General features: G+C 41.3%; 1 protein-coding gene across 8 annotated transcripts in view; it reads right to left on the reverse strand.

Annotated features, from left to right (window-relative positions):
* Positions 1-221: 221 nt before the first annotated feature.
* The window catches only part of LOC132352992 (zinc finger protein 551-like), an 80,407-nt gene continuing 54,047 nt past the window's right edge, over positions 222-26,581 (reverse strand). Inside the window, exons 5-7 of one of the 8 annotated variants that reach the window (XR_009498907.1) lie at positions 14,142-14,343; positions 12,416-12,617; positions 222-2,656 (exon numbers count right to left, since the gene is read on the reverse strand). Coding sequence is in view for 3 of the 8 variants with exons in the window: in XM_059903812.1 (XP_059759795.1) it covers positions 14,180-14,343 (164 nt within the window). In the remaining 5 variants the exon portion in view is untranslated. Of the gene's footprint in view, positions 2,657-12,114; positions 12,618-14,141; positions 14,344-15,027; positions 15,177-26,581 lie in introns of those variants that run through there. The other 7 variants (XM_059903812.1, XM_059903811.1, XR_009498911.1 and 4 more) reach the window with 7 other exon arrangements.

Raw genomic sequence — 26,581 nt, forward strand, 5'->3', positions numbered from 1 at the left:
TTGAAAATGCAAAAAATAAAAAATAAAAAAAAATGAAACAAATGTCTGTACCTTGTGTATCCCACTGCAAACACTACTTCCACTTTCCCCCCAAGAGGTATGTACTAACATGAGTTTCTAGTTTAGTCTTTTCTGACTTTTCTATATGTTTTCATATGTATGAATCCCTACCTAATATAATTTCTAGCTTGAATATTTTTGAACATGGAATCAATAGTATATTTATTTTAAGTGTATTTATTTATTTTTGGCTGCGTTGGGTCTTTGTTGCTGCGCACAGGCTTTCTTTAGTTGCAGCGAGTGGGGGCTACTCTTCGTTGCAGTGCGTGGGCTTCTCATTGCTGTGGCTTCTCTTCTTGTGTAGCACGGGCTCTAGGCACGCAAGCTTCAGTAGTTTTGGCTTGCAGGCTCTAGGGCACAGGCTCAGTAGTTGTGACTCACGGTCTTAGTTGCCCCACGGGATGTGGGATCTTCCCGGGCCATGGCTCGTACCCGTGTCCCCTGTATTGGCAGGTGGATTCTTAACCACTGCGCCACCAGGGAAGCCCCCAATAGTATCTTACACTATAAATTCTTCTGTTGCTTGTTTTCAGCTCACAATATTGTTTTCAGGATTCATCCATGTTGTTACATGTGGATGGAATTCATTCTTTCTCACCATTGTGTAAAATAACTTTGTATGAATGAACCAGTTTATTTATCCATTCTACTGTCAATGAACATTTGGGCTTTTCCCTGTCTACGCTATTATGACTGTTGCTGTCATAAGTATTATTTACATGTTTCCAAGTCTATTTTTATATAAAAATTTTTTCTACAGTATAAATCTGGGAGCAGAATTGCTGCTTACTAGATTATATAAATATTCAGGTTTCCTAGAAAATGCCAAAATGTTTACCCAGTGCTTGTTTTAATACATATTCCTAAAAGAAATATATAATTCTTTTTTTCCATATTACTACCAGGAATACATCAGACTGATCTGCCAGTATCATTGTGGTTTAAATTTGTATTCTGATTACTAATAAGGTTGAAAATCTTTTCACATGTTTGTCATTTGTATATATTTATCAAATTCCTTGTATATTTTGTTTTTTTTAAAGATAAAATTAAATGTCTGTAGAGAAGTGTATTGGCCATGCCAATATGATCATGCCAATAACAATGATAAAAGGAATTAGAAAACAGTCTGCCTCAATATATACCCCCCAAAATTCCAAAGTTCAATATCATTTTCAAATAAGTGATACATTTTTAAACCAAAATTTGAGAATTTAAAAAACATTTTTCATAATTTACGCAGCAGTGTATATAAATATATCCAAGTTGTCACTCGATAAAAGTTTACTCTTGTGTATTTAAATCTTACAAAGCACATAAAGTTAAAACCTTGGTGTTATTCAAACTGTGGATGATAATATGTATGTAGTGGCTTTTAAGGAGCATTTTTATTTTACTATTTTTTAAAATAAATTTATTTATTTTTGGCTGTGTTGGGTCTTCGTTGCTGCACGTGGGCTTTCTTCTTAGTTGTGGTGAGTGGGGGCTACTCTTCATGGTGGTGCGCAGGCCTCTCATTAAGGTGGTTTCCGTTGTGAAGCATGGGACCTACATGCGTGGGTTTCAGTAGTTGAAGCACGTGGGCTCAGTAGTTGTGGCTCGTGGGTTCTAGAGCACAGGCTCAGCAGTTGTGGTGCACAGGCTTAGTTGCTCTGTGGTATGTGGGATCTTCCTGGACCAGGGCTCGAACCCATATCCCCTGCATTGGCTGACAGGCATTGCCTGTCTCAGAAAGGAGAAAGTCTCCAGTCCATGAACCGAGTCTTGCCCTGAGCTTTGTGGGTAACTTGGCAACTTGAGGAAATCATGACTCACGCTGTGTTTAGAGAATAATTTCTCCCCAAGAGTCCTGTGACTGTCCTATTTATAGCCAAGTCTCTAATGATTTAAGAAACAACTGAAGGACTGTTATGTCAATTAGTACTTCAAACACACCAATGAGAGCAGCAGTTTATTCTAAAGCCCAGAGCCTGAATGAACAGCAGGTAGAGTGGTGACAACAATGATGACTGGCTCACTTCAGTATTTGCTATGTTCTTTTCACCCTTTGGGTGTTGTTGGTGTCTCTTTTACATGTGGTCTCTTCTGTCTCCCCCTGCATCAGTCTGTTTCTTTGAACACGCCTCATTTTAATCAATCTTCTTCCCCAGATTCCATATTGATTTTTTTTTCAATAGAGGAACGTATGATTTTTTAATTTTTAAATTTTTGGTTGCGTTGGGTCTTCATTGGTGCATGCAGGCTTTCTCTAGTTGCAGCAAGCAGGTGCTACTCTTTGTTGCGATGCATGGGCTCTAGGCGTGCAGGCTTCCGTAGTTGTGGCACGTGGGCTCAGTAGTTGTGGCTCACGGGCTCTAGAGCGCAGGCTCAGTAGTTGTGGCGCATGGGCTTAGTTGCTCTGCGGCATGTGGGGATCTTCCCGGACCAGGGCTCGAACCTGTGTCCCCTGCATTGGCAGGCGGATTCTTAACCACTCCGCCACCAGGGAAGTCCCCATATTGATTTTTTAATAGTGCCTTTGTCATACATTGTGACACCTCTTTTTCTAGCTTCTCTTCGGCATTCTTCCTTTTATATAAGCTTTTACCTTTTAAATCTAAAACAACATAAGAGGTATGATATAAAATTGAATTATATGTTATTAGGAGAGAAATGATTTTCGCTTTATGGTATTATGCCTTCCCACCTAGAGAACATGATTATATTTTCTATTTCTGAAGGTTTTATTCTATGCCCATCAGTGAAATTGTGCAGTTTTCTCATTAAGGTCATATACTTTTCTTGTTAAATTTATTACTAAGTATTTTCTAGTTCTTGATCATTACTGTGAATAATTTTCCCCCAGAAACTCATTGTGGATTTATCAATGCAATGTACCAAATCTGTTTTTAAACAAATTGCCTAAATTTTCCAGTTATATAATCACCTACCCAACCAAAAAAAATTCATCTCCTTTCCCAGATTTTTAAAAATTTTTCATTATTTTGTTTTCTACATCTGTCTAAAACACACACAAAAAAATTAAAAAGTATAAGGGCCTATTACCTCTCAATATCAATGTAACTAGTTTTAATAATTCTTAAAGTTTAAGTGGTTTTATAATATTTTATATATTAAATTTGCCTGTAGAGAACTTGGAGTGACTTTTGGTGTGAGTTGTAAAGTCTGTGGCTACACTCATTTTGGGGCATGTGTTTCCTCATTGTCCTGAAACAACTAGCGTTCCAGGAGTCTTGGGATATTTGCCCCCATGCGTTTGAGTTTCCACAGTGTTGTGAATTCAGCAGGACTGCCCCCATGGAACTCAGCCTCCACTGAAGTGTGAGTGGGTGCGACCTGTATTTTCCCAGATGGCCAGCAGAGGGCGACCAGCCTGACTCTCATGCCAGTGCAGGCCCTGTCTTCTGCCCACAGGCTTGGCCCTGTGCACACCTAACAGGCATTAGGTCTACACAGGACCAGCCAGGTCTGGCTTCGGGAATATGAGGACCTGCATCCACACTAGAGGAGCAGTTTTCCTCAAGAGCTGTTGGGAGGTTCCACCCTTGGAGGGACAGGTGAGGAAGATGTGGGGGGATGCTTCCTGCTGGGGGCTGAGGGATGAGGGTAGGGGGGGTCCATCTTGAGAAGACCCATCAGAGGAAAAGCTTGGGGAAGAATATTTTACTTAGTCATGTGTGTGGTGCAGGAGGAGCCCTGCATCCTTTTAGGGGGTCCTGATCAGTTTTCCAGGTCACTGATTCGGCTGATTGTGCTTTCACTGATGTAGGGTCCGGGCAGCTTTGTCTCACACTAACAAACCACATATGTGTGGGTCTGTTCATAGGATCTCTCGACTCTTCCTCACAGACTGATGAGTTTATTTCTGGGATCTCCATTCAATTCATTTCATTGTATATCTTCAAGCCAGTATCACAGTGTTTCCCTCATTGTGGCTGTGTAAGTACATATGCAATTGGGAAGTGTGAGCCTTCAAATTAGATTTTCCTCATGAAAAATATTTTTTTAGACCTGTGGGGTGTCTGAATATTATATATTTTGTGGGTTCTGTTTCTGTTTCCCCATTACCTGAATGTACCCCTTCCCTCTTTGCTTATGACCTCATGTCCCTATGACCTCCTGATTGTTTTAAGGTGTCAACAGTATGAACAGAGCTTCCATGTAAAAAAGGGTCCTTGCTTTTGTCTGGATAGTTTCTGAAAACAACTCCATGACTCTTTGGAAGCTTGAAAGATGGTCTTCAGTGTTGGATTTGATTGGCTTTGGAACATGTTTCCAAAGGGTGTCTCGAGGGGCCTTCAGTGTGTTCCATCAGTAAGGAAGGAGATTCTAGGTCCATCTACCTCATTACAAATAATTCAATTTCATTCCTTTTTATGGCCGAGTAATATTCCATTGTATTGCCACATCTTCTTTATCCATTCATTTGTTGATGGACATTTAGATTGCTTCCATATCCTGGCTATTGTTAAGCAGTGCTGCAATGAACATTGGAGTGCATGACTCTTTTTGAATTATGGTTTTCTGAGGGTATATGCCCAGTATTGGGATTGCTGGGTCGTATGGTAATTCTATTTTTAGTTTTTCAAGGAACCTCCATACTGTTTTCCACAGTGGCTGTAACAATTTACATTCCCACCAACAGTACAGGAGGGTTCCCTTTTCTCCACACCCTCTCTAGCATTTATTGTTTGTAGATTTTTTGATGATAGCCGTTCTGACTGGTGTGAGGTGATATCTCATTGTGGTTTTGATTTGCATTTTTCTAATGATTAGTGATGTTGAGCATCCTTTCATGTATTTGTTGGCCATCTGTATGTCCTCTTTGGAGAAATGTCTTTTTAGGTCTTCTGCATTTTTGTATTGGGTTGTTTTTGAGATATTGAGCTGCTTGTATATTTTAGAGATTAATCCTTTGTCATCTGCTTCATTTGCAAATATTTTCTCCCATTCTGATCGTTGTCTTTTCGTTGTTTATGGTTTCCTTTGTTGTGCAATACCTTTTAAGTTTCATTAGGTCCCAATTTGTTTATTTTGTTATTTCCTTTATTCTAGAAGGTGGGTGAAAAAGGATCTTGCTATGATTTATGTCAGAGTGTTCTTCTTATGTTTTCTTCTAAGAGTTTTAGAGTGTCTGGCCTTACATTTAGGTCTTTAATCCATTTTGAGTTTATTTTTGTGTATGGTGTTAGGAAGTGTTCTAATTTCATTCTTTTACATGTAGCTGTCCAGTTTTCCCAGCACCACGTATTGAAGAGGTTGTCTTTATTATATATTCTTGCTTCCTTTGTCAAAAATAAGGTGACCATATGTACGTGGGCTTACCTCTGGACTTTCTATCCTGTTCCATTGATCTGTATTTCTGTTTTTGTGCCAGTACCATACTGTCTTGATTACTGTAGGTTTGTAGAATCGTCTGAAGTCTGGAAGCCTGATTCCTCCAGCTCCGTTTTTCTTTCTCAACATTGCTTTGGCTATTCGGGGTCTTCCGTGGTTCCATACAAATTGTGCAATTTTTTGTTCTAGTTCTGTGAAAAATGCCATTGGTAATTTGATACGGATTGCACTGAACCTGTAGATTGCTTTCGGCAGTACAGTCATTTTCACAATATTGATTCTTCCAATCCAGGAGCATGGTATATCTCTCCATCTGTTTATGTTATCTTTGATTACTTTCATCAGTGTTTTATAGTTTCCTGAGTACAGGTCTTTTGCCTCCTTAGGTAGATTTATTCTTAGGTATTTTATTCTTTTTGTTGCGATGGTAAATGGGATTGTTTCCTTAATTTCTCTTTCTCATGTTTCGTTGTTAGTGTATAGGAATGTCAGAGATTTCTGTGCATTAATTTTGTATCCTGCAACCTTACCATATTCAGTGATTAGTTCTAGTAATTTTCTAGTGGCATCTTTAGGATTCTCTACGTATAGTATCATGTCATCTGCAAACAGAGACAAGTTTTAATTCTTTTCCAATTTGGGTTCCTTTTATTTCTTTTTCTTCTCTGATTGCCGTGGCTAGGACGTTGAATAATAGTGGCGAGAGTGGACATCCATGTCTTGTTCCTGATCTTAGAGAAAATGCTTTCAGTTTTTTACCATTGAGAATGATGTTTGCTATGGGTTTGTCGTATATGGCCTTTATTATGTTGAGGTAGGTTCTCTCTATGCCCACTTTCTGGAGAGTTTTTATCATAAATGGGTGTTGAATTTTGTCAAAAGCTTTTTCTACATCTATTGAGATGATCATATGGTTTTTATTCTTTAATTTGTTAATATGGTGTATCACACAGACTGTTTTGCATATACTGAAGAATCCTTGCAACCCTGGGATAAATCCCACTTGATCATGGTGCATGATCCTTTTAATATGTTGTTGGATTCTCTTTGCTAGTATTTTGTTGAGGATTTTTGCATCTATGTTCGATATTGGTCTATAATTTTTTTTCTGATATCTTTGGTTTTGGCATTAGGGTGATGGTGGCCTCATAGAACGAGTTTGGGAGTGTTCCTCCCTCTGCAAGTTTTTGGAAGATTTTGAGAAGGATAGGTGTTAACTCTTCTCTAAGTGTTTTATAGAATTCGCCTGTGAAGCCATCTGATCCTGGACTTTTCTTTGAAACTGTAGTTAAAAATCTTCCATTTCATTACTTGTGAATGGTCTGTTTATATTTTCTAATTCTTCCTGGTTCAATCTTGGAAGGTTGTACTTTTCCAAGAATTTGTCCATTTCTTCCAGGTTGTCCATTTTATTGGCATAGAGTTGCTTGTAGTAGTCTCTTATGATCTTTTGTATTTTTGTGGTGTCAGGTGTAATCTCTCCTTTTTCATTGCTAATTTTATTGATTTGAGCTCTCTCCCTTTTTTTCTTGATGAGTCTGGCTAAAGTTTTATCAATTTTGTTTATCTTCTCAAAGAACCAGCTTTTAGTTTTATTGATCTTTGCTATTGTTTTCTGTTTCCATTTCATTTATTTTTGCTCTGATCTTTGATTTCTTTCCTTCTACTAACTTTGGGTTTCCTTTGTTATTCTTTTTCTAGTTGCTTTAGCTCTAAGGTTAGATTGTTTGAGATTTTTCTTGTTTCTTGAGGTGATCTTGAATTGCTATGAAATTCCCTCTTAGAACTGCTTTTGCTGCATCCCATAGGTTTTGGATCATTGCGTTTTCATTGTCATTTGTTTCTAGGTACTTTTTAATTTTCTCTTTGATTTCTTCAGTGATCTCTTGATTATTTAGCAGCGCACTGTTTAACCTTCATGTATTTGTGTTTTTTGCTGGGTTTTTTCCTGTGATTTCTAATCTCATAGTGTTGTGGTCAGAAAAGTTACTTAATATGATTTCAATTTTCTTACTTTTTCCAAGATTTGATTTGTGACCCAAGATTTGATCTATTCTGGAGAATGTTCCATGTGCACTTGAGAAGAAAGTGTATTCTTCTGCTTTCGGGTGGAATGTACTGAAAATACCAATTAAGTCTACCTGGTCTACTGTGTCATTTAAAGCTTGTGTTTCCTTATTTATTTTCCGTGTGGATGATCTATTGGTGTAAGTGGGGTGTTAAAGTCCCCCACTACTATTGTGTTACTGTCGATTTCTCCTTTTTTGGCTATTAGCATTTGTCATGTATTGAGGTGCTCCTATGTTGGGTGCAAAAATATTTATAATTGTTATATTTTCTTGGATTGATCCCTTGATCATTATGTAGTGTCCTTCCTTATCTCTTGTAACAGTCTTTACTTTAAAGTCTATTTTATCTTCTATGAGTATTGCTACTCCAGCTTTCTTGTGATTTCCGTTTGCATGGAATATCTTTTTCCGTCCTCTCACTTTCAGTCTGTATGTATCCCTAGGTCTGAAGTGGGTTTCTTATAGACAGCATATATAAGGGTCTTGTTTTTGTATACATTCAGCTAGTCTGTGTCTTTTGGTTGGAGCATTTAATCCACTTATATTCAAGGTAATTACTGATATGTATGTTCCTATTACCATTTTAATTGATTTGAGTTTGTTTTTGTGGGTCTTTTTCTTCTCTTGTGTTTCCTGCTTAGAGAAGTTCCTTTAGCATTTGTTGTGAAGCTGGTTTGGTGGTGCTGAATCCTCATGGCTTTTGCTTGTCTGTAAAGCTTTTGATTTCTCCATGGAATCTGAATGAGATCCTTGCTGGGTAGAGTAATCTTGGTTACAGGTTTTTCCCTTTCATCATTTAAAATATGTCCTGCCCCTCCCTTCTGGCTTGCAGAGTTTCTGCTGAAAGATCAGCTGTTAACCTTATTGGGGATTCCCTGGTATGTTATTTGTTGCTTTTCCCTTGCTGCTTTTAATATTTTTTCTTTGTATTTAATTTTTGATAGTTTGATTAATATGTGTCTTGGCATGTTTCTCTTTGGGTTTATCCTGTATGGGACTCTCTGCACTTCCTGGACTTGAATGACTATTTTCTTTTCCATGTTAGGGAAGTTTTCAACTATAATCTCTTCAAATATTTCCTCAGACCCTTTCTTTTTCTCTTCCTCTTCTGGGACCATTATAATTTGAATGTTGGTGAGTTTAATGTTGTCCCAGTGGTCTCTGAGACTGTCCTCAATTCTTTTCATTCTTTTTTCTTTATTCTGCTCTGGGGCAGTTATTTCCACTATCTTATCTTACAGGTCACTTATCCGTTCTTGTACCTCAGTTATTCTACTATTGATTCCTTCTAGAGTAAAAAATTTCAGTTATTGTGTTATCACTGTTTGTTTGCTCTTTAATTCTTCTAGATCCTTCTTGTTACATGTTTCTTGTATTTTCTCCATTCTGTTTCCGAGATTTTGGATTATCTTTACTGTCAGTACTCTGAATTCTTTTTCAGGTAGGCTGCCTATTCTGTCTTCATTTATTTGGTCTCGTAGGTTTTTACCTTGCTCTTTCGTCTGCCACATATTTTTTTGTTTCTTTTTTTTTTTCTTGATGGGTGGGGCTGTATTCCTGTCTTACTGGTTGTTTGGCCTGAGGTGTCCAGCACTGGAGTTTGCAGGCAGTTGGATAGAGCCGGGTCTTGGTGCCAAGATGAGGACCTCCAGGAGGCCTCACTCTGATTAATATTCCCTGGGGGCTGACGTTCTCTGCTAGTCCAGTGGTTTGGAGTCGGAGCTCCCACCACAGGAGCTTGGGTCTGACCTCTGGCCTGGGAACAAAAATCCTGCAAGCCACGTGGTGAAGCAAAAAACCAAAAATACAATCACAAAAAATTAAAAACAAAATAAAATTAGAAAGATAAAAAATATATTGGGAAAAGTAATAATATAATTGAAACAACTGCAATAAGGTAAAACAAAACCACAACAGAAAAAAAGCCAAAAGCCGCAGAACAATAACAAAGTATAAAAAATAAAATTAGAAAAATAAAAGATTAGAAAAAAATATATAAAGGAATCAACATCAGTGAATCAACAACAAGGTAAAACAGAACCCCAATCTAAGAGGAAAAAAAAACCAAAAAACCTTGGCTACGGGGTGGTGGTGGGGGGCAGTGTGGAGTGTAGGCAGAGGTGGAACTCAGGCAGGGGCAGGGTTTAGGGTGGGGCAGGACCTAGGTGGGTGGGTTGGGTGACGTTTGAGTGTGAGGCGGAGCCTAGGCTCAGGACCCAGGCAGCCAGAAAAGGCCTTGGGGACAGAGCCCAGGCAGGGCGACATCCAAGCATGGGGCGGGGCCTCTGCTTAGGACCTGCCTGGAAGTGGAGAGGTAGCACATCCAAAGGGCTGCCTATGGAGTGTGGAGTTCTGGAGTTTGGAGGTAAGGCCCTCAGCAAGGATGTGTGGGTGGGGTTTAGGCCCAGTGTGTTGGAGGGGATCTCCGAGTATAGAGGTAGGGCCCTGGGTGGGTGTGTAGGGGTGGGGCTTCAGTCTGTGGGCAGTAGGGAGGATCCGAGGGCAGAGGATTAGGCCTGGGAGCCCAACAGGCTCCCCAGTGCCTAAGTGGACAGAGAAATCGCTGCCCGTGTTCCCTTCCATTCCTCTGCATCCCCCCATGTCTCCCCCAGGGTCTCCCCCATTCCTGCTGGACCCCAACTGTGGGTGTAGGAACTCCTCCCCTCCCCCAACCACCCCTCAGGCGTGCCAGCTCTGTAGGTCCAGCCTTTACTTTTGCTCCCCCTTCCCTCCCTCCCACTCCCTTAGGACCTGCATGGCTGGAGGGGGCCTCCGTGAGCAGAGGATCAGGATTGGGAACTCAGCAGGCTCCCGGGGGCCCAAGAGGGCAGGGGAAACCTGGCCATGCTCCCTTTTGATCCTCTGCCCTCCCAATGGTCCCCCAATTTCCCCCATTGGGCATAGGATCCCTTCTCCCCCAGCCACCCCTCAGGGTCGCCAGTACAGTCCCACCTCCTCTTCTCCTCACCCCTCACTCCCCTGCCATGCCCCACGTCCTACCCCATCACTGGGGGTTCTTCTCATCCCTTTAGGTGTCTGACGTCCCCCACCGGTGCCTGGTAGGTGCCCTGGTTGTGCAGAGATGCGAATTCTGCATCAACCTAGTCTGAAATCTTGACTCCTCTCCCAAGTCATATTTTTGTCTGCACTACTTTATTATCTGTAGATCATCTCAGGCCCAGTGTCTGTTCAGATCTTTACCCATTGTGAATGTAGCTGTTTGGTTTCTCGTTCTTTTCACAAACTGAGTAAAATTTCTTTATCTGATATATGTTTGGGAAATAAATATATATTTCTCTCAGTGTGTGGCTTCTCTTTTTGCTTAGGGAGGAAGGTAATTCACAGAGGAGAATAACACATGCATCAGGTGTTACTGCTGTTTGTTTCCTCTTGTGTGAAGGCTTTTTGTTCCAAATCCTGCTTCGTGAGCTATGTGACCAGACCCATGGCTGCCCTCATACTGTCTACACCTTAAAGGAATCAAGAGATCTTCAATACATGTGTGCCTCAGCAAAGGGGAGGGGGATGTACATCTCAGTGAAGGGGAGCAGAAAAGGACACACCAAAATATGGAATTTCAATGACCCCATAGCTCTAACAAACACAATTATTTTTTTTTAAAAACCCTCAAATTTGAAGGCTCACACCTCCCACTTTCAAATGTTCTGAACACAACCCCAGGAAATGAAACACAGTGAAACTGACATGAGGATATATACTGAGATGAATAGAATTGAAAGGAGATCCAAGAAATAAACTCATCAGTCTGTGAGAAAGAGTTGAGAGACCCCAGGAAGAAGACACACATCTCTGGTGTGTTAGCCAAAGACAAAGCTACCAGGGACCTAGAGCAGTGAAAGGACAGTCACCCTAACAACAACAACAAAAAGACCTAGAATACAGAACATCATGACCCTAAAAGAGGACACCAGACTCCTTCCCCACCCCACACAAGACTCCTCCCCCATTTTTCCTCTGCTGGGGCCTCTGAGACAGACCTCCCTGCCCCCAGTAACCCCAACCAGCAGTCCCTGTCAGGAAACATCCTCCCACCACATTTCCTCACCTTTCTCTACCAGGCCAGCACCTCCCAGCAGGTCCAGAGGAAACCTAGCTACCCTCCATGTGGATGCAGCTCTGCATTTTCCCGAAGCCAAAGCCCTGGCCTGTCCTGGAGAGACCTAACGCCTGTCAGCTGTGCACAGGGCCAAGCCTGTGGGCACAAGAGGCAGGTACCACATTGGTGGGAGGCTGGTTTGTCGCCCTCCACTGGCCAACTGAGAAAATGCAGGGGGCACCCACTCCCACTTCAGTGAGGGCTGAGTTTTCTGCAGGCAGTCCTGCTCAATGCACTACACTCTGCAAATTCCAAGGGATGGAGGCCAATATCCCAGGACTTCTGGAACCCTAATTATAGGACAATTAGGAACCACATGCCATGAAACGAATGTAGGCACAGACTTTACGACTCGCACTAAAATTCACTCCAAATTGTCTGCAGCCAAATTGAAAATATACGAAACCATAAAAAATTACAGAGGCTCACAGAGAAGAATATTGACACGGCCATGGGTCTCATCACGTCCATCATGAGCTGTGATTTTCAACACACATCATGAAGAGCCTTCACACAAAAGGAAACAAAATGTAACAACAATTACTTTATTAAATGAAAATTTCTCCATGCTGAAATACCTTATGCCAAAAGCCAGAAGACAAGCCACAAACTGGAAGAAAAACGTATCTGCCAAACACAGATCGGATAAAGAATTTTTCCTCAGAGTAGACAAAGCACTAGAAAACAGACAGCTCCATTCAAGATAAGTCAAGATCTGAAGAGACACCAGGCCTACGAAGATATACAGATAATACATAAGGGGACAGAAATATGATCCAGATTGGACCTTATGAGGAATGCAAAATTATAACCACAAGATAGCACTACACACCTCTGAGTCCTGCTAACCTCCCAAAATGACGATACCCATCACTGGAGAATGAGGAACAACAGCAACTCTCCTTTCTTGCTGATGAAATGCAGATAATGGTCCCTGGAGACACCATTGGGCACCATGGGCCAAAGCCAAAATAGTCTAACACCTGCAGACCACCTGGCAGGCCTCCAAGCATTCATGCAGTTGGTTTGAAAACCTGTATACAAACAAAAACAAAAACAATGTTTTGCACAGAAGCTCCACTCATACTGTCTACACCTTAAAGGAATCAAGAGGTCTTCAATACATGTGTGCCTCAGCAAAGGGGAGCAGAACAGGACACCCCGAAACATGGAATGTCAACAGATCCCACAGCTTAACATAATTATTTAATAAGGAGAAAACTCAAGATAGAAGGCTCAGACCTCCCACTTTCAAATGTTCTGAACAGAACCCCAAGAAATGAAACATGGTGAAACTGGCATAAGGATGTATATTGAGATGAATGGAAATCAAAGGATCTCCCAGAAATAAACCCATCGGTCTGTAAGGAATAGTCGAGAGACCCCAGCAAGAACACACACATCTCTGGTGTCTTAGCTGAAGACAAAAGCTGCCAGGGACCTAGAGCAGTGAAAGGACAGTCACCCTAACAACAACAAAAAGACCTAGAATATGGAACATCATGACCCTAAAAGAGGACACTGGACTCCTTCCCCACCCCACACAAGACTAGAAGTCACAATATTCCTCCCCATTTTTCCTCTGCTGGGGCCTCTGAGACAGACCTCCCTGCTCCCAGTAACCCCAACCAGCAACCCGTCAGGAAACATCCCCCTGCCCCGCCATTTCCTCACCTTTCCCTACCAGGCCAGACATCCCAGCAGGTCTAGAGAAAACCTAGCTACCCTCCATGTGGATGCAGCGCTGCATTTTCCCGAAGCCAAAGCCCTGGCCTGTCCTGGAGAGACCTAACGCCTGTGAGCTGTGCACAAGGCCAAGCCTGTGGGCAGAAGAGGAAGATCCCGCACTGGTGAGAGAGACTGGTTTGTCACCCTCCGCTGGCCAACTGGGAAAATGCAGGGGGCACCCACTCCCACTACAGTGGAGGCTGAATTTTTTGCGGGTAGCCCCGCTCAATGCAACACACTCTCCAAGTTCCAAGGGACGGAGGCCAATATCCCAGGACCTCTGGAACCCTAATCATAGGACAGTTAGGAACCACGTGCCACGAAACGAATGTAGGCACAGACTTTACGACTTGCACTAAAAGTCACTCCAAATTGTCTGCAGGCAAATTGAAAACATACGAAACCATAAAAAATTACAGAGGATCACAGAGAAGAATATTGACACGGCCATGGGTCTCGTCACGTCCATCATGAGCTGTGATTTTCAACACACATCATGAAGAGCCCTCACACAAGAGGAAACAAAAAGTAACAACAATTACTTTATTAAATGAAAATTTCTCCATGCTGAAATACCTTATGCCGAAAGCCAGAAAACAAGCCACAAACTGGAAGAAAAAACATATTTGCCAAACACAGATCAGATAAAGAATTTTTCCTCAGAGTAGACAAAGAACTTGAAAACAAAAGCTCCATTCAAGGTTAAGTCAAGATCTGAAGAGACACTTGGCCTACAAAGATATACAGATAATACATAAGTGGACAGAAATATGATCCAGATCAGAGTTATGAGGAATGCAAAATTACAACCACAAGACAACACTACACACCTCTGAGTCCTGCTAACCTCCCGAAATGACGATACCCATCACTGGAGGATGAGGAACAACAGCAACTCTCCTTTCTTGCTGATGAAAAGCAGATAATGGTCCCTGGAGACACCATTGGGCACCATGGGCCAAAGCCAAAATAGTCTAACACCTGTAGACCACCTGGCAGGCCTCCAAGCATTCATGCAGTTGGTTTGAAAACCTGTATAGAAACAAAAACAAAAACGATGTTTTGCTTGGAAGCTTGACTCATGCTGTCTACACCTTAAAGGAATCAAGAGGTCTTCAATACATGTGTGCCTCAGCAAAGGGGAGGGGGGTGTACATATCAGCAAAGGGGAGCAAAAAAGAACACCATGAAATATGGAATGTCAACAGACCCCACAGCTCTACCTGAGTTATTAAAAGAACAAAAACAAAAAAAAAAAAACAAGATTGAAGGCTCAGACCTACAACTTTCAAATGTTCTGAACACAGCCCCTGGGAAGTGAAACATGGTGAAACTGGCATGAGGATATATACTGAGATGAATGGAATTGAAAGGTGATCCCAGAAATAAATCCATCAGTCTGTGGGGAAGAGTCAAGAGACCCCAGGAAGAACACACATGTCGTCCCTGGTGTGTTACCTGAAGACAATGCTGCCAGGGACCTAGAGCAGTGAAAGGACAGTCATGCTAAGAAAATAAAAAGAACTAGAATATGAAACATCATGACCCTAGAAGAGGACACCAGACTCCTTCCCCACCCCACACAAGACTGACTAAAATTCACAATTTTCCTCCTCCATTTATTCCTCTGCTGGGCCCTCTGAGATGGACCTCCCTGCCCCCGGTACCCCCAACCAGCAGCCCCCGTCAGGAAACATCTTCTCCTCATTTCCTCACCTTTCCCTACCAGGCCAGCACCTCCCAGCAGGTCCAGAGGAAACTTAGCTACCCTCCATGTGGATGCAGCTCCACATTTTCCCGAAGAAAATCGACACGGCCATGTGTCTGGTCACGTCAATCACGAGCTGTGATTTTCAACACACACCCTGAAGAGCCCTCACACAAGAGGAAACAAAAAGCAACAACATGTACTTTATTAAATGAACCTTTCTCCTCACTGACATACCTTAATCTGAAAGCCAAAAGTGCAGCCACAAAAAAATGGAGGTAATGAATACAACAACAAAAGAAGAAAACCTTGAAACTGGCAGAGAGAAATATTTGCTGAATACACATGGGATAAAGAATATTTACTCACGTAAAACATAGAACTAGAAAAGCATCAACTACACTCAAAATACATAAACATCTGAATAGACAGGATGGGCAACACCTGCAGATCTGGGGAAAGGGCCAAAGAGTGTCTGCTTTTCGACTGTGTGCTCCTGTGCTGAAGATAGTGACAAAGCTGCCAGACAGGGCCGGAATGTGCGAAAGAGTCTGGGGCATTGATGCCATGGATTGAAATAAATTCAGTGGACTCCCCGATTACGTGGACATCTTTCCAGGACAGTTAAGAGCACAGATGGGCACTTGCTAGGCAGGGATATGTTTCAGTGGTCGGCCATGCAGTGAGTGATTCAATTGGAGGTGGTGAGCCTGGATGTAGAGGGTCCTGTTGGGAAACTCCTGGGACATTCCTGTAAGAAAAAGTTGAGTCCTGTGCCAGGGCAATGGTTGTGAGGCTGGGTCATTGGGAAGAGGCAGTACAGATATTCAAGTGGCAGAATCAAGTACCAGGAGTTAGCTGTAGGAGGGAAGGCAAGGCAGGAGTCCCATCTATACTCAGATTTCTGGCTCAAACAACTGGACTTAACACTGCACCAACTGGCACATTGGAAGTAGATGGGCCACGAAGCAGGTGCAGACAGACGATGAGCAGTTCAGTGATGGGTGTCAGACACGTTGTGAAAGCCCCAGTGGAATAAAGGTGTGCTCGTCTGAACTCTGACTCCTGGTTCATTCTGCCTGCCCAGTTTTGTACATCACACCTCGTCAGTTTTAAAACACACATCCTTTTTCACTTCTCTGAAATCAGGATTTTTTAAATGACTGTGTGACATGGTTTAGTGGGCAGTGTACTTTTTTAGAGGTACATAAAATAGTGGTTCTTCTTACAATGGACGAAATCTTGGCTTTGGTGAAATACAATAATATCTATCAAACTCAGAAGAAAATATTACATGAATGTCTCTCCTTATGTCCTAAATTTTACCATGTTCCAAAAAGATCTGAAGTACCCTTTCAAAATAAAGCTCGTAGGACAGGACAATTTCTGTAAAAAGACAAAATCCACGCCTGGGATCGATTATTGGAAAGAATCCTCAGAAGGCCCTTCTCTCCCACAGGAGGGGTTATTGGTTGACTGTGTTTACAGCTCAAATAAAAACAACAGAATAGGAATTCCCTGATGGTCCAGTGGTTAAGAGTTGGCCTTTTCACACTTTCACTGCTGTGGCCCGGGTTCAATCCGTGGTCGGGGAACTAAGATCCCAGAAGACTTTTGGCACAGCCAAAATAAAAACAAAAACCACAGAAGGACAAACAAGCTTCCAGAAGCTCCCAATCCTAAGAACTAAAACCCAAACCAGGAGACAGAATAATCTAGAAAAAAAAAATAACAGGAATAAATTTACTTTCAGATAGCACAGATGGGTGTGGCTTGGAGGTCTCAGGAATGGCATCTTTTAAAAAGAGTGGATTTGGTGGGGACTTAAGAGCTTCATTGCTGCTCTTCCCAAAAAGAATATGATGAAAGACAAGGCCCATTAATATCTTAGTGATACTATTCAAGGTCTTCATACATCTTCACTGAAGAACTGAACAAACATCTCCTGGGACAAACAAAACATTCTGAAAGAACACCCTGTATGCTTTGTAGACTGTTCTGTGGCACAGCACACAGCTGGGTCCACACTCATTTTGGGTGAAGCCAGGCTGCTGCCACATGCAGGAAGCAGAGCCTCTGACTCACTGAAAGTAGTGAGTCCTTCCACATTGGGGTTCATAATGCAGACCATGTGGCTGCCTGCCTCCTCCACACAGTAGCAAAACAAGGGCTCCAAGACGTCAGCATCTGAAACCCCAAGGGCTTTACTTCAACTCTCTTCGGAAACTTTGCATCTCCCCACCCATCACTGAATGCCAAGTCACCCCTTTCCTTTCCACAGCTCTGACCTTTTCCAGCTTCTGTTACCAGGCTCTACTTGGGGCTAATAAGAATAGCAATAGGACTTCCCTGGTGGCACAGTGGTTAAGAATCCACCTGCCAATTCAGGGGACATGGGTTCAAGCCCTGGTCCAGGAAGATCCCAAATGCCATGGAGCAACTAAGCCCATGCGCCACAACTACTGAGCCTGCACTCTAGAGCCCATGAGCCACAACTACTGAGCCCGCATGCTACAACTACTGAAGCCCACGTGCCTAGAGCCTGTGCTCCACAACAAGAGAAGCCACCACAATGAGAAGCCCACGCACCGCAACAAAGAGTAGCCCCTGCTCGCCGCAACTAGAGAAAGCCTGTGTGCAGCAACGAAGACCAAACACAGCCAAAAATAAATATTAATAAATAAATAAATAAAACAAGAATAGCAATAAGTATGGAAGTGTTCATACTAACAGGTACAATTTTTGAGAACCTGCCATGTGCCATGCTTTGTTTATATGCTCTCATTTAATTCTCACACAAATTCCTGGGAGCATGAATCCCATTTTCTTAATGAAATCCTGGACACTGAAGGCAGAAAAATATGGTTCCTATGTATCAGTTTAAAGAAAAATATCTTAAGTCAGAAGTGGGGGGAGGTGGTATATTACTATTTGTTATATTATTCCTTATACGTCTATGTTTCCACAGCCAATTTCTTTTCATTAATAGAAAAATGAGCCTGAAGTTTACCACTCAGCCTAAAAATACCACCACTACCAACACCAAGAGAATAGCAGGAAGAGGTGCTGCTGGCCGCTTGTACCCCCACACCCCGAGATGCCTTTACCTCGTTTATTTTGACTACTTAAAGGCTGCACCTGAGGGGGAAACAGAGAAATAATAAGCAAAAGGACCAGATTCAGGAAACTCTTGTTCTACAAATACATGTGGCCAGAGGTCTTTTAATTGTTAGGCACAGACTCTTATTAAAAATAACGGTGCCAGAGAAGGACGTCAGCTCACCTCCTCTCACAACAACACCAAAATCACAACTAACTGCTGTGATCACAACACAGCAAATCACAACAAAAAAACAATGGAACCTACCAGAAAAATTATCCTACATCCAAAGACACAGAAGAAACCACAATGAGATGGTAGGAGGGGCACAACTGTGATAAAATCCAATCCCATACCCACCAGGTGGGCAATGCACAAACTGGAAAATAATAATATCGTAGAGGTTACCCCACAGCAGTGAAAGTTCTGAGCCCCACATCAGGCTCCCCAGCCTGGAGGTGTGGCATCTGGAGGAGGAGCCCCCAGAGTATCTGGCTTTAAAGACCAGTGGGGTTTGATTGCAGGAACTCCACAGGACTTTGGGAAACAGAAACTCCACTCTTGGAGAGAGCATACAAGGTCTTGTGTGCATCAGGACCCGGGGGACAAAGCAGTGACCTCATAGGAGCCCAGGCCAGACCTACCTGGTGGTATTGGAGAGTCTCCTGTAGAGGTGGGGGGTGACTGTGGCTCAATGCAGGGACAAAGACACGGGTGGTGGTAGTTCTGGGGGATTATCATTGGCGTGAGCCCTCCTGGAGGCCACCGTTTTCTCACCAAGACCTGGCCCTACCCAACCTATAGGCTCCAGTGCTGGGACTCCTCAGACCAAACCAACAGGGCAGGAACACATCTGCACCCATCAGCAGACAGGCTGCCTAAAGTCTTCCTGAGCTCACTGCTTCCCACTAAACACACCCCTTGACACAGCCCTGGCCACCAGAGGGACAAGACCCAGATCCATCCACCAGTGGGCACGAACCAGTTCCTCCCACCAGAAAGCCTGCACAAGCTTCTTAGACCAGCCTCATCCTCTAAGGGGTAGACACGAGAAGCAAGAAGAACTACAACCATGCAGCCTGCAGAACGGAAACCGCAATCACAGAAAGTTAGACAAAATGAGATGTCAGAGGAATATATCCCGAACGAAGGAACAAGATAAAGCCCCAGAAGAGCAACTAAGTGAAGTGGAGATAGTCGATCTACCCGAAAAAGTATTCAGAGTAGGTTTTCCCTGGTGGCGCAGTGGTTGAGAGTCTGCCTGCCAATGGAGGGGACACGGGTTCGAGCCCTGGTCCGGGAAAATCCCACATGCCACGGAGCAACTGGGCCCGTGAGCCACAATTACTGAGCCTGCGCGTCTGGAGCCTGTGCTCCGCAACAAGAGAGGCCACGACAGTGAGAGGCCCATGCACCGCGATGAAGAGTGGCCCCCGCTTGCTGCAACTAGAGAAAGCCCTCACACAGAAACGAAGACCCAACACAGCCAAAAATAAATAAAATAAATAAATTTAAAAAAAAAAGTATTCAGAGTAAAGACAGTAAAGATGATCCAAGATCTTACAAAAAGAATGGAGGCACAGACTGAGAAGACAAAAGAAATGATTAACAAAGAGCTAGAAGATCTAAAACAGAGATGAACAATAAGATAACTAAAATGAAAACTATACTAGACAGAATTGACAGCAGAATAAATGAGTCAGAAGAAAGGCTACGTGAGCTGGAAGACAGAATGGTGGAAATCCCTGCCATGGAACAGAATAAAGAAAGAAGAATGAAAAGAAATGAGGAAAGTATAAAAGACCTCTGGGACAACATTAAACACACCAACATTCACATTGTAGGGTTCCCAGAAGGAGAAGAGAGAAAGGACCTGAGAAAATATTTGAAAAGATAATAGCTGAAAACTTCCCTAACATGGGAAAGGATGCAGTCACCCAAGTCCAGGAAGCGCAGAGAGCCCCAGTCAAGATAAACCGAAGGAGGAACATGCTGAGACACATAGCAGTCAAACTGACAAAAATTAAAGACAAAGATAAAAAATGAAAAGCAACAAGGGAAAAGCAACAAATAACATACAATGGAATTCCCATAAGGTATCAGCTAATTTTTCAATGGAAACTCTGCAGGCCAGAAGGTAGTGGAACCATATACTGAAAGTGATGAAAGGGAAGAACCCACAACCAAGAATACTCTACCCAGCAATCTCATTCAGATTCGAAGGAGAATTCAAAAGCTTTACAGACAAGCAAAAGCTAAGAGAATTCAGCAGCACCGGACCAGCTTTGCAACAAATGCTAAAGGAACTTCTCTAGGTGGGGAAAAAAAGAAAAGAAAAGAAAAAGGCCTCAACTAGAAACAAGAAAATTATGAATGGAAAAACTCACTGGTAAAGGCAAACATAAAGAAAAAGTAGGAAAGCAACCAAACACAAATATGATATCAAAACCAGCAATCATGAGGAGAGTACAAACACAGGATACTGGAGATGCATTTGAAATTAAAAGAGCAGCAACAGGGCTTCCCTGGTGGCATAGCGGTTGAGAATCTGCCTGCCAATGCAGGGGACATGGGTTCGAGCCCTGGTCTGGGAAGATCCCACATGCCGCGGAGCAACTGGGCCCGTGAGCCACAACCACTGAGCCTGCGCGTCTGGAGCTTGTGCTCCGCAACAAAGAGAGGCCGCGACAGTGAGAGGCCTGCGCACCATGATGAAGAGTGGCCCCCGCTTGCCAAAACTAGAGAAAGCCCTCGCACAGAAACGAAGACCCAACACAGCCAAAAAAAATATATAAATAAAAATAAAAATTAAGAGCTTTGAGATATAATTTAAAAAAAAGACATTCTATAAATAATCACAGAAGTAACTATAATTAAAAAAAAAATCTTGTATCCAGAAGATAGCTAAACTCATTCTAATAACTAATCACTGGGTTCTTTTGGATTTTCTAGGTAAAACTTAAGTTGCCTATGAAAAAAATGAAAATTTATTTTTGGTTTCCCATCTTTATAACTTTTATTTATTTTTCTTTCTTCCTGACCCTAAACAGAGCTTTTAACATTGAAAATAAATGGTGATAGAAGATATCCTTGACTCATTTCTAATTTGCTAAATTTTCAGTTTTTCAATAGTCTGATATTTGTGCTAGTTTATTTTTAAATACCTATGTGCTAGTTTATTTTTAAATATCCAATTAAAGAAGTTCCATACCAATTTTATGACATAAGCTTATAACAAATGGGAGTAAAACTTTATCATTTTTTTTCTACCACATTGAAACAATCTTATGATTCTTCCCTCATTCTGTTAATGCAGTGAATTACATTAATTGACTGTCAACTGTTAAACCAATCTTGCATTCACTGAATAAACACTACTTAATACTGAAAAAAATAAAAATAAAAAAAATAAAAAATAAAAAATAAAAAAATAAAAAGAGCAGCAACAAAACAATCTTGTTTATATATAGACTGCTATATCAAATCTCATGGTAATCACAAACCAAAAATCTACAATAGATACACACACCAAAAAAAAAAAAGGAATCCAAACACAACATTAAAGTTAGTCATCAGATCACAAGAGAAGAGGGAGTTCCCTGGCTATCCAGTGGTTAGGACTCAGCGCTTTCACTGATGTGGGCCCAGGTTCAATCTCTGGTCAGTGAACTAAGATCCTACAAGCCACACAGGACTGCCAAAAAAAAAGATGTCTCAGTAAATCACAAGAGAAGAGAACAAAAGAGGAAGGGGAGAAAAAAGACCTACAAAAACAAATCCAAACAATTAACAAAACAGCAATAAGAACATACATATTGATAATTACCTTAAACGTAAACGGATTAAATGCTCCAACGAAAAGACATAGACTGGCTGAATGGATACAAAAACAAGACCAGTATATATGCTGTCTACAAGAGAGCCACTTCAGATCTAGGGACACATACAGACTGAAAGTGAGGAGATTGAAAAAGGTATTCCATGCAAATGGAAATCAAAAGAAAGCTGGAATAGCAATACTCACATCAGACAAAACAGACGTTAAAATAAAGACTGTTATAAGAGTCAAAGAAGGACACCACATAATGATCAAGGGATCAATCAAGAAGAAGATATAACAACTGCAAATATATATGCACTCAACATAGAAGCACCTCAATATATAAGGAAAATACTAACAGCCATAAAAGGAGAAATCAACAGTAACACAATAGTGGGGGACTTTAACACCCCACTTTCATCAATGGACAGATCACCCATAAAGTAAATCAGTAAGGAAACACCGGCCTTAAATGACACATTAGACCAGATGGACTTAATTGATATTTATAAAGCATTCCAACCACAAGCAGCAGAATACACATTCTTTTCAAATGCACATGGAACATTCTCCAGGATTAATAATATGGTGGGCCACAAAGCAAGCCTTGGTAAATTTAAGAAAACTGAAATCATATCAAGCATCTTTTCCAATCACGACATTATGAGATTAGAAATCCACTACAAGAAAATAACTGTAAAAAACACAAACATGTGGAAGCTAAACAATATGCTACTAAACAACCAATGGATCACTGAAGAAATCAAAGAGGAAATCAAAAAATACCTAGAGACAGAGAATTCCCTGGTGGCCCAGTGGTTAGGACTCCACGCTTTCACTGTCAAGGGCCTGGGTTCGATCCCTGGTCAGTGAACTAAGATCCCACAAGCCGCACAGTGCAGCAAAGAAAGAAACAAACAAAAAAAACTAGGCAGAAATGAAAAAGAAAGAACAAAAGCACGAAGATCCAAAACATATGGGATGCAGCAAAAGCAATTCTAAGAGGGAAGTTTATAACAATACAATCTTACCTCTGGAAACAAGAAAAATCTCAAATAATCTAACCTTATACCTAATGGAATTAGAGAAAGAACAAAACGAAAAGTTAGTAGAAGGAAAAGAAATCATAAAGATCAGAGCAGAAAGACATGAAATAGAGACAAAAAAATAAAAAATAGAAAAGATCAATGAAACCAAAAGCTGGTTCTTTGAAAAGATAAATAAAATATATAAACCTTTAGCCAAACTCATCAAGAAAAAAGGCGAGAGGGCTCAAATCAATAAAATCAGAAATGAAAAAGGAGAAGTTAAACTGACACCATGAAAATACAAAGGATCATAAGAGGCTACTACAAACAACTATATGTCAATAAAATGGACAACATAGAAGAAATGGACAAATTCTTAGAAAGTTACAATCTCCCAAGAACCAGGAAGAAATAGAAAATGTGAACAGAGCAGTTACCAGTAAGGAAATTCAATCACTAGTTTTAAAACACCCAGCAAACCAAAGTCCAAGACCAGATGGCTTCACAGGTGAATTCTACCAAAAATTTAGAGAAGAGTTAACACCTATCCTTCTCAAACTATTCCCAAAAAACTGCAGAGGAAAGAATGCTTCCAAACTCATTCTACCAGGCAAGCATCACCCTGCTAGCAAAACCAAAGGTATTACAAAAAAGGAAAATTACAGGTCAATATCACTGATGAACATAGATGCAAAAATCCTCAACAAAATATTAGCAAGTTGAAGCCAACAGTACATCAAAAGGATCATACACCATGATCAAATGGAATTTATCCCAGGGATGGAAGGATTTTTCAATATCCACAAATCAATGTGATACACCACAATAACAATTAAAGAATAAAAACATTTCATTTTAATAGATGCAGAGAAAGCTTTTGACAAAATTTGACATCCATTTATGATCAAAACTCTCCAGAAAATGGGCATAAAGGGAACATACCTCAACATAATAAAGGCCATATATAAGCCCACAGATAACATCATACTCAATGGTGAAAAGCTAAAAGCATTTCCTCTAATATGAAGAACAAGACAAGGATGCCCACTCTTGTCACTTTTGTTTAACATAGTATTGGAAGTTCTTGCCACAGCAATCAGAGAAGAAAACGAAATAAAAGGAATCCAAATGGAAAGGAAGAAGTAAAACTGTCAGTGTTTGCAGATGACATACTATACATTGAAAACAGTTTAAACCACACATACTTAAAATCTACCTTTTGATCTATTGGTGCATGCTTACAACCCTGAAACCAAGTTTCCTCCTGCCTTTTAAAATTTATCCTTCTCAGCATATAAAATTACTGATAGAAGGACATATATATTTTTGTTATGAAAAAAACTGTTATGAAAAAAAAAGAGACTGTTATGAAACCAGATGAATCCATCCCCATCTTCCATCATTTCATGGCCATTCTTATTTCATCTATCCCTGTTTACACCAGTGCATTAGTTTACCACAGTCTCTCCCTTATTCACAGATTTGCTTTTTGGGGTTTCAGTGACCCAAGGTCAACTAAGGTCTGCAAATATTAAATGGAGAACTCCAGAAATAAACAAGTCTTGAGTTTTAAATTGCGTGTCTTTCAGTATGCTGCAATCTCTCACTGCCCTCTTCGTCCCACCCACAGCATGAATCATCCCTTTGTCCAGTGAATCCACATAGGCATTGTATCATCTCACATCATCACAAAAAGGGCGACTACAGTACAATAAACTATTTTGAGAGAGAGAGATACCACATTCACTTAACTTTGATTACAGCTATTGTTATAATCTTTATCACAGGTATGTATATTTAGGAAAAAACAGTACATATAGGGTTCAGTACTATCTGTAGTTTCAGACATCTACTTGGAGGTCTTGGAACACATCTGCTGCAGATAAGGGGGAACTACTGTACTAATTCTAGACATGGTATCATTTAATGCATAATCTCTTCAGAATAGATTTTTCATAACACAATAGTTACCAAAAAAATATAAATATTGTATCAATGCTGAATTGTCTCAAAAACGTGTTTGTTTCTTAAGTCAATTTAGTTGCAATCAGAATCCAAAATATATCCTTACAGGGTTCAGTAGCTGTGTCTCACATCTCTGAACATGTGGGGTCCACTTATCTTTTAAAATTCTTATTTGTTTCTCATAATTTGCTGTCATTGGTTCATCAGAATTTGGCACATTCAAGATGGGTCTTAATGAGTCTCTAATACTGTTCAACTGGTCACCCTCCCCCCATATATCCTGTATACTAGATGTTGACGAGATGGGTGATGAGGTTTGATCCCTGCAGACAGGTGCCTGATGATGACTGTCAGGGAAGTAAAAACAAAAATTTCTCCCAACCTGGTAACCCTTTCCACAATGGTAGTAGAGACAGAAAACCACTTTTATTATTGAATAAGCATTAAAGCAAACTACTCGTGCATCACAGGCAATCCACTAGGAAACTGCAAAGACAGAAAAAACCTAACTCCCCTATTTATCCAAACAGATACAACCCACTGCACATGTATATTCAAGATAAACAATAACTAGTCCTCAAGTAAGAGGAGTTGACAGTACCATTTGTCACACAGAGTCGTAATTTTACCTGGTAATTGGGGTGACTATCTGTGTTTGCTTATTGGTTTTAGCCACAGGAAACACAAACTTCTCATCTTTGTAATAGGAGGTAGTTTTTTAAGTTGGAGCACAGCATCCACTAAGATGAGACTCCTATCCTTGCACAAGAACTGATAAATGAGCTAACTCCCTGATGTCTGCAGTTTGAGGAGAAAGCAGGTTCTTGAGAAAGACATTTCTGAGTCCTAAAACTGGAAGAAAAAAAAAGACGAGCTGAAAAAAGGCCTCTCTAGTCTTCAAAGACATGCATTTTAAAAGAGATGAGACAGTTCCTACAAGTTTTCTAAGGTAAATGGTCTGAGGGAGAGGAAGGAAATCTCTTTCCCCATTTTCAACAGGGAGAAGTAAATCTTTTGTTTTTTACGTGTGTATTTGTCAAATAAAATAATTTGTATGTGACACACCTAGAAACACAAATAGTGTGACTGTGTTTTGCTACCACACCATAACACAGTCTGGAAACAAACCGTTTCAGGTATTGGATATGACCTGCCTATATATATCTGGGGACACAGTGTAACAAGTGTGGGACACTGTCATCCTGTCATATGTGAATGATGCAGGATTTACAAGACAGGCCAGACTTCATCTAGCCCATTCAGGGAATGGTGGTCAAGTTTAGTTCCCCAGGAGGGAGCAGGAATATTCTTAGGGATTAGCAGTCACTGGTTTGCTTTTTACCTAGAGTGTTCGGGAGGACCAAATTCACCAGCTGGAGGGAGTGAGAGGAAGAACCATGGGGACAGGGACTGGGGAGGGTTACAGCAGATATTCTTAGTCCTTAGCATCTCTTCCAATGTCCACAACAGTGACAGTTGAGTAATGGGGCACTGATTGGAGAAGATGCCCTGAGGTGATGTTAGTAGGAAGACCAACAGCCTTGGGATGACTCACATGTGGCAGCAAGGGCCAGTCATGTGTTTGGGGTGACACCTGGTGAAGGTGCTGCATGCCTGCAGGGGTGGGGAGCCATGTCAGAGGGAAGACC

Source organism: Balaenoptera ricei, chromosome 19 (genome assembly GCF_028023285.1).
Source record: "Balaenoptera ricei isolate mBalRic1 chromosome 19, mBalRic1.hap2, whole genome shotgun sequence".
NCBI lineage: Eukaryota > Metazoa > Chordata > Mammalia > Artiodactyla > Balaenopteridae > Balaenoptera > Balaenoptera ricei.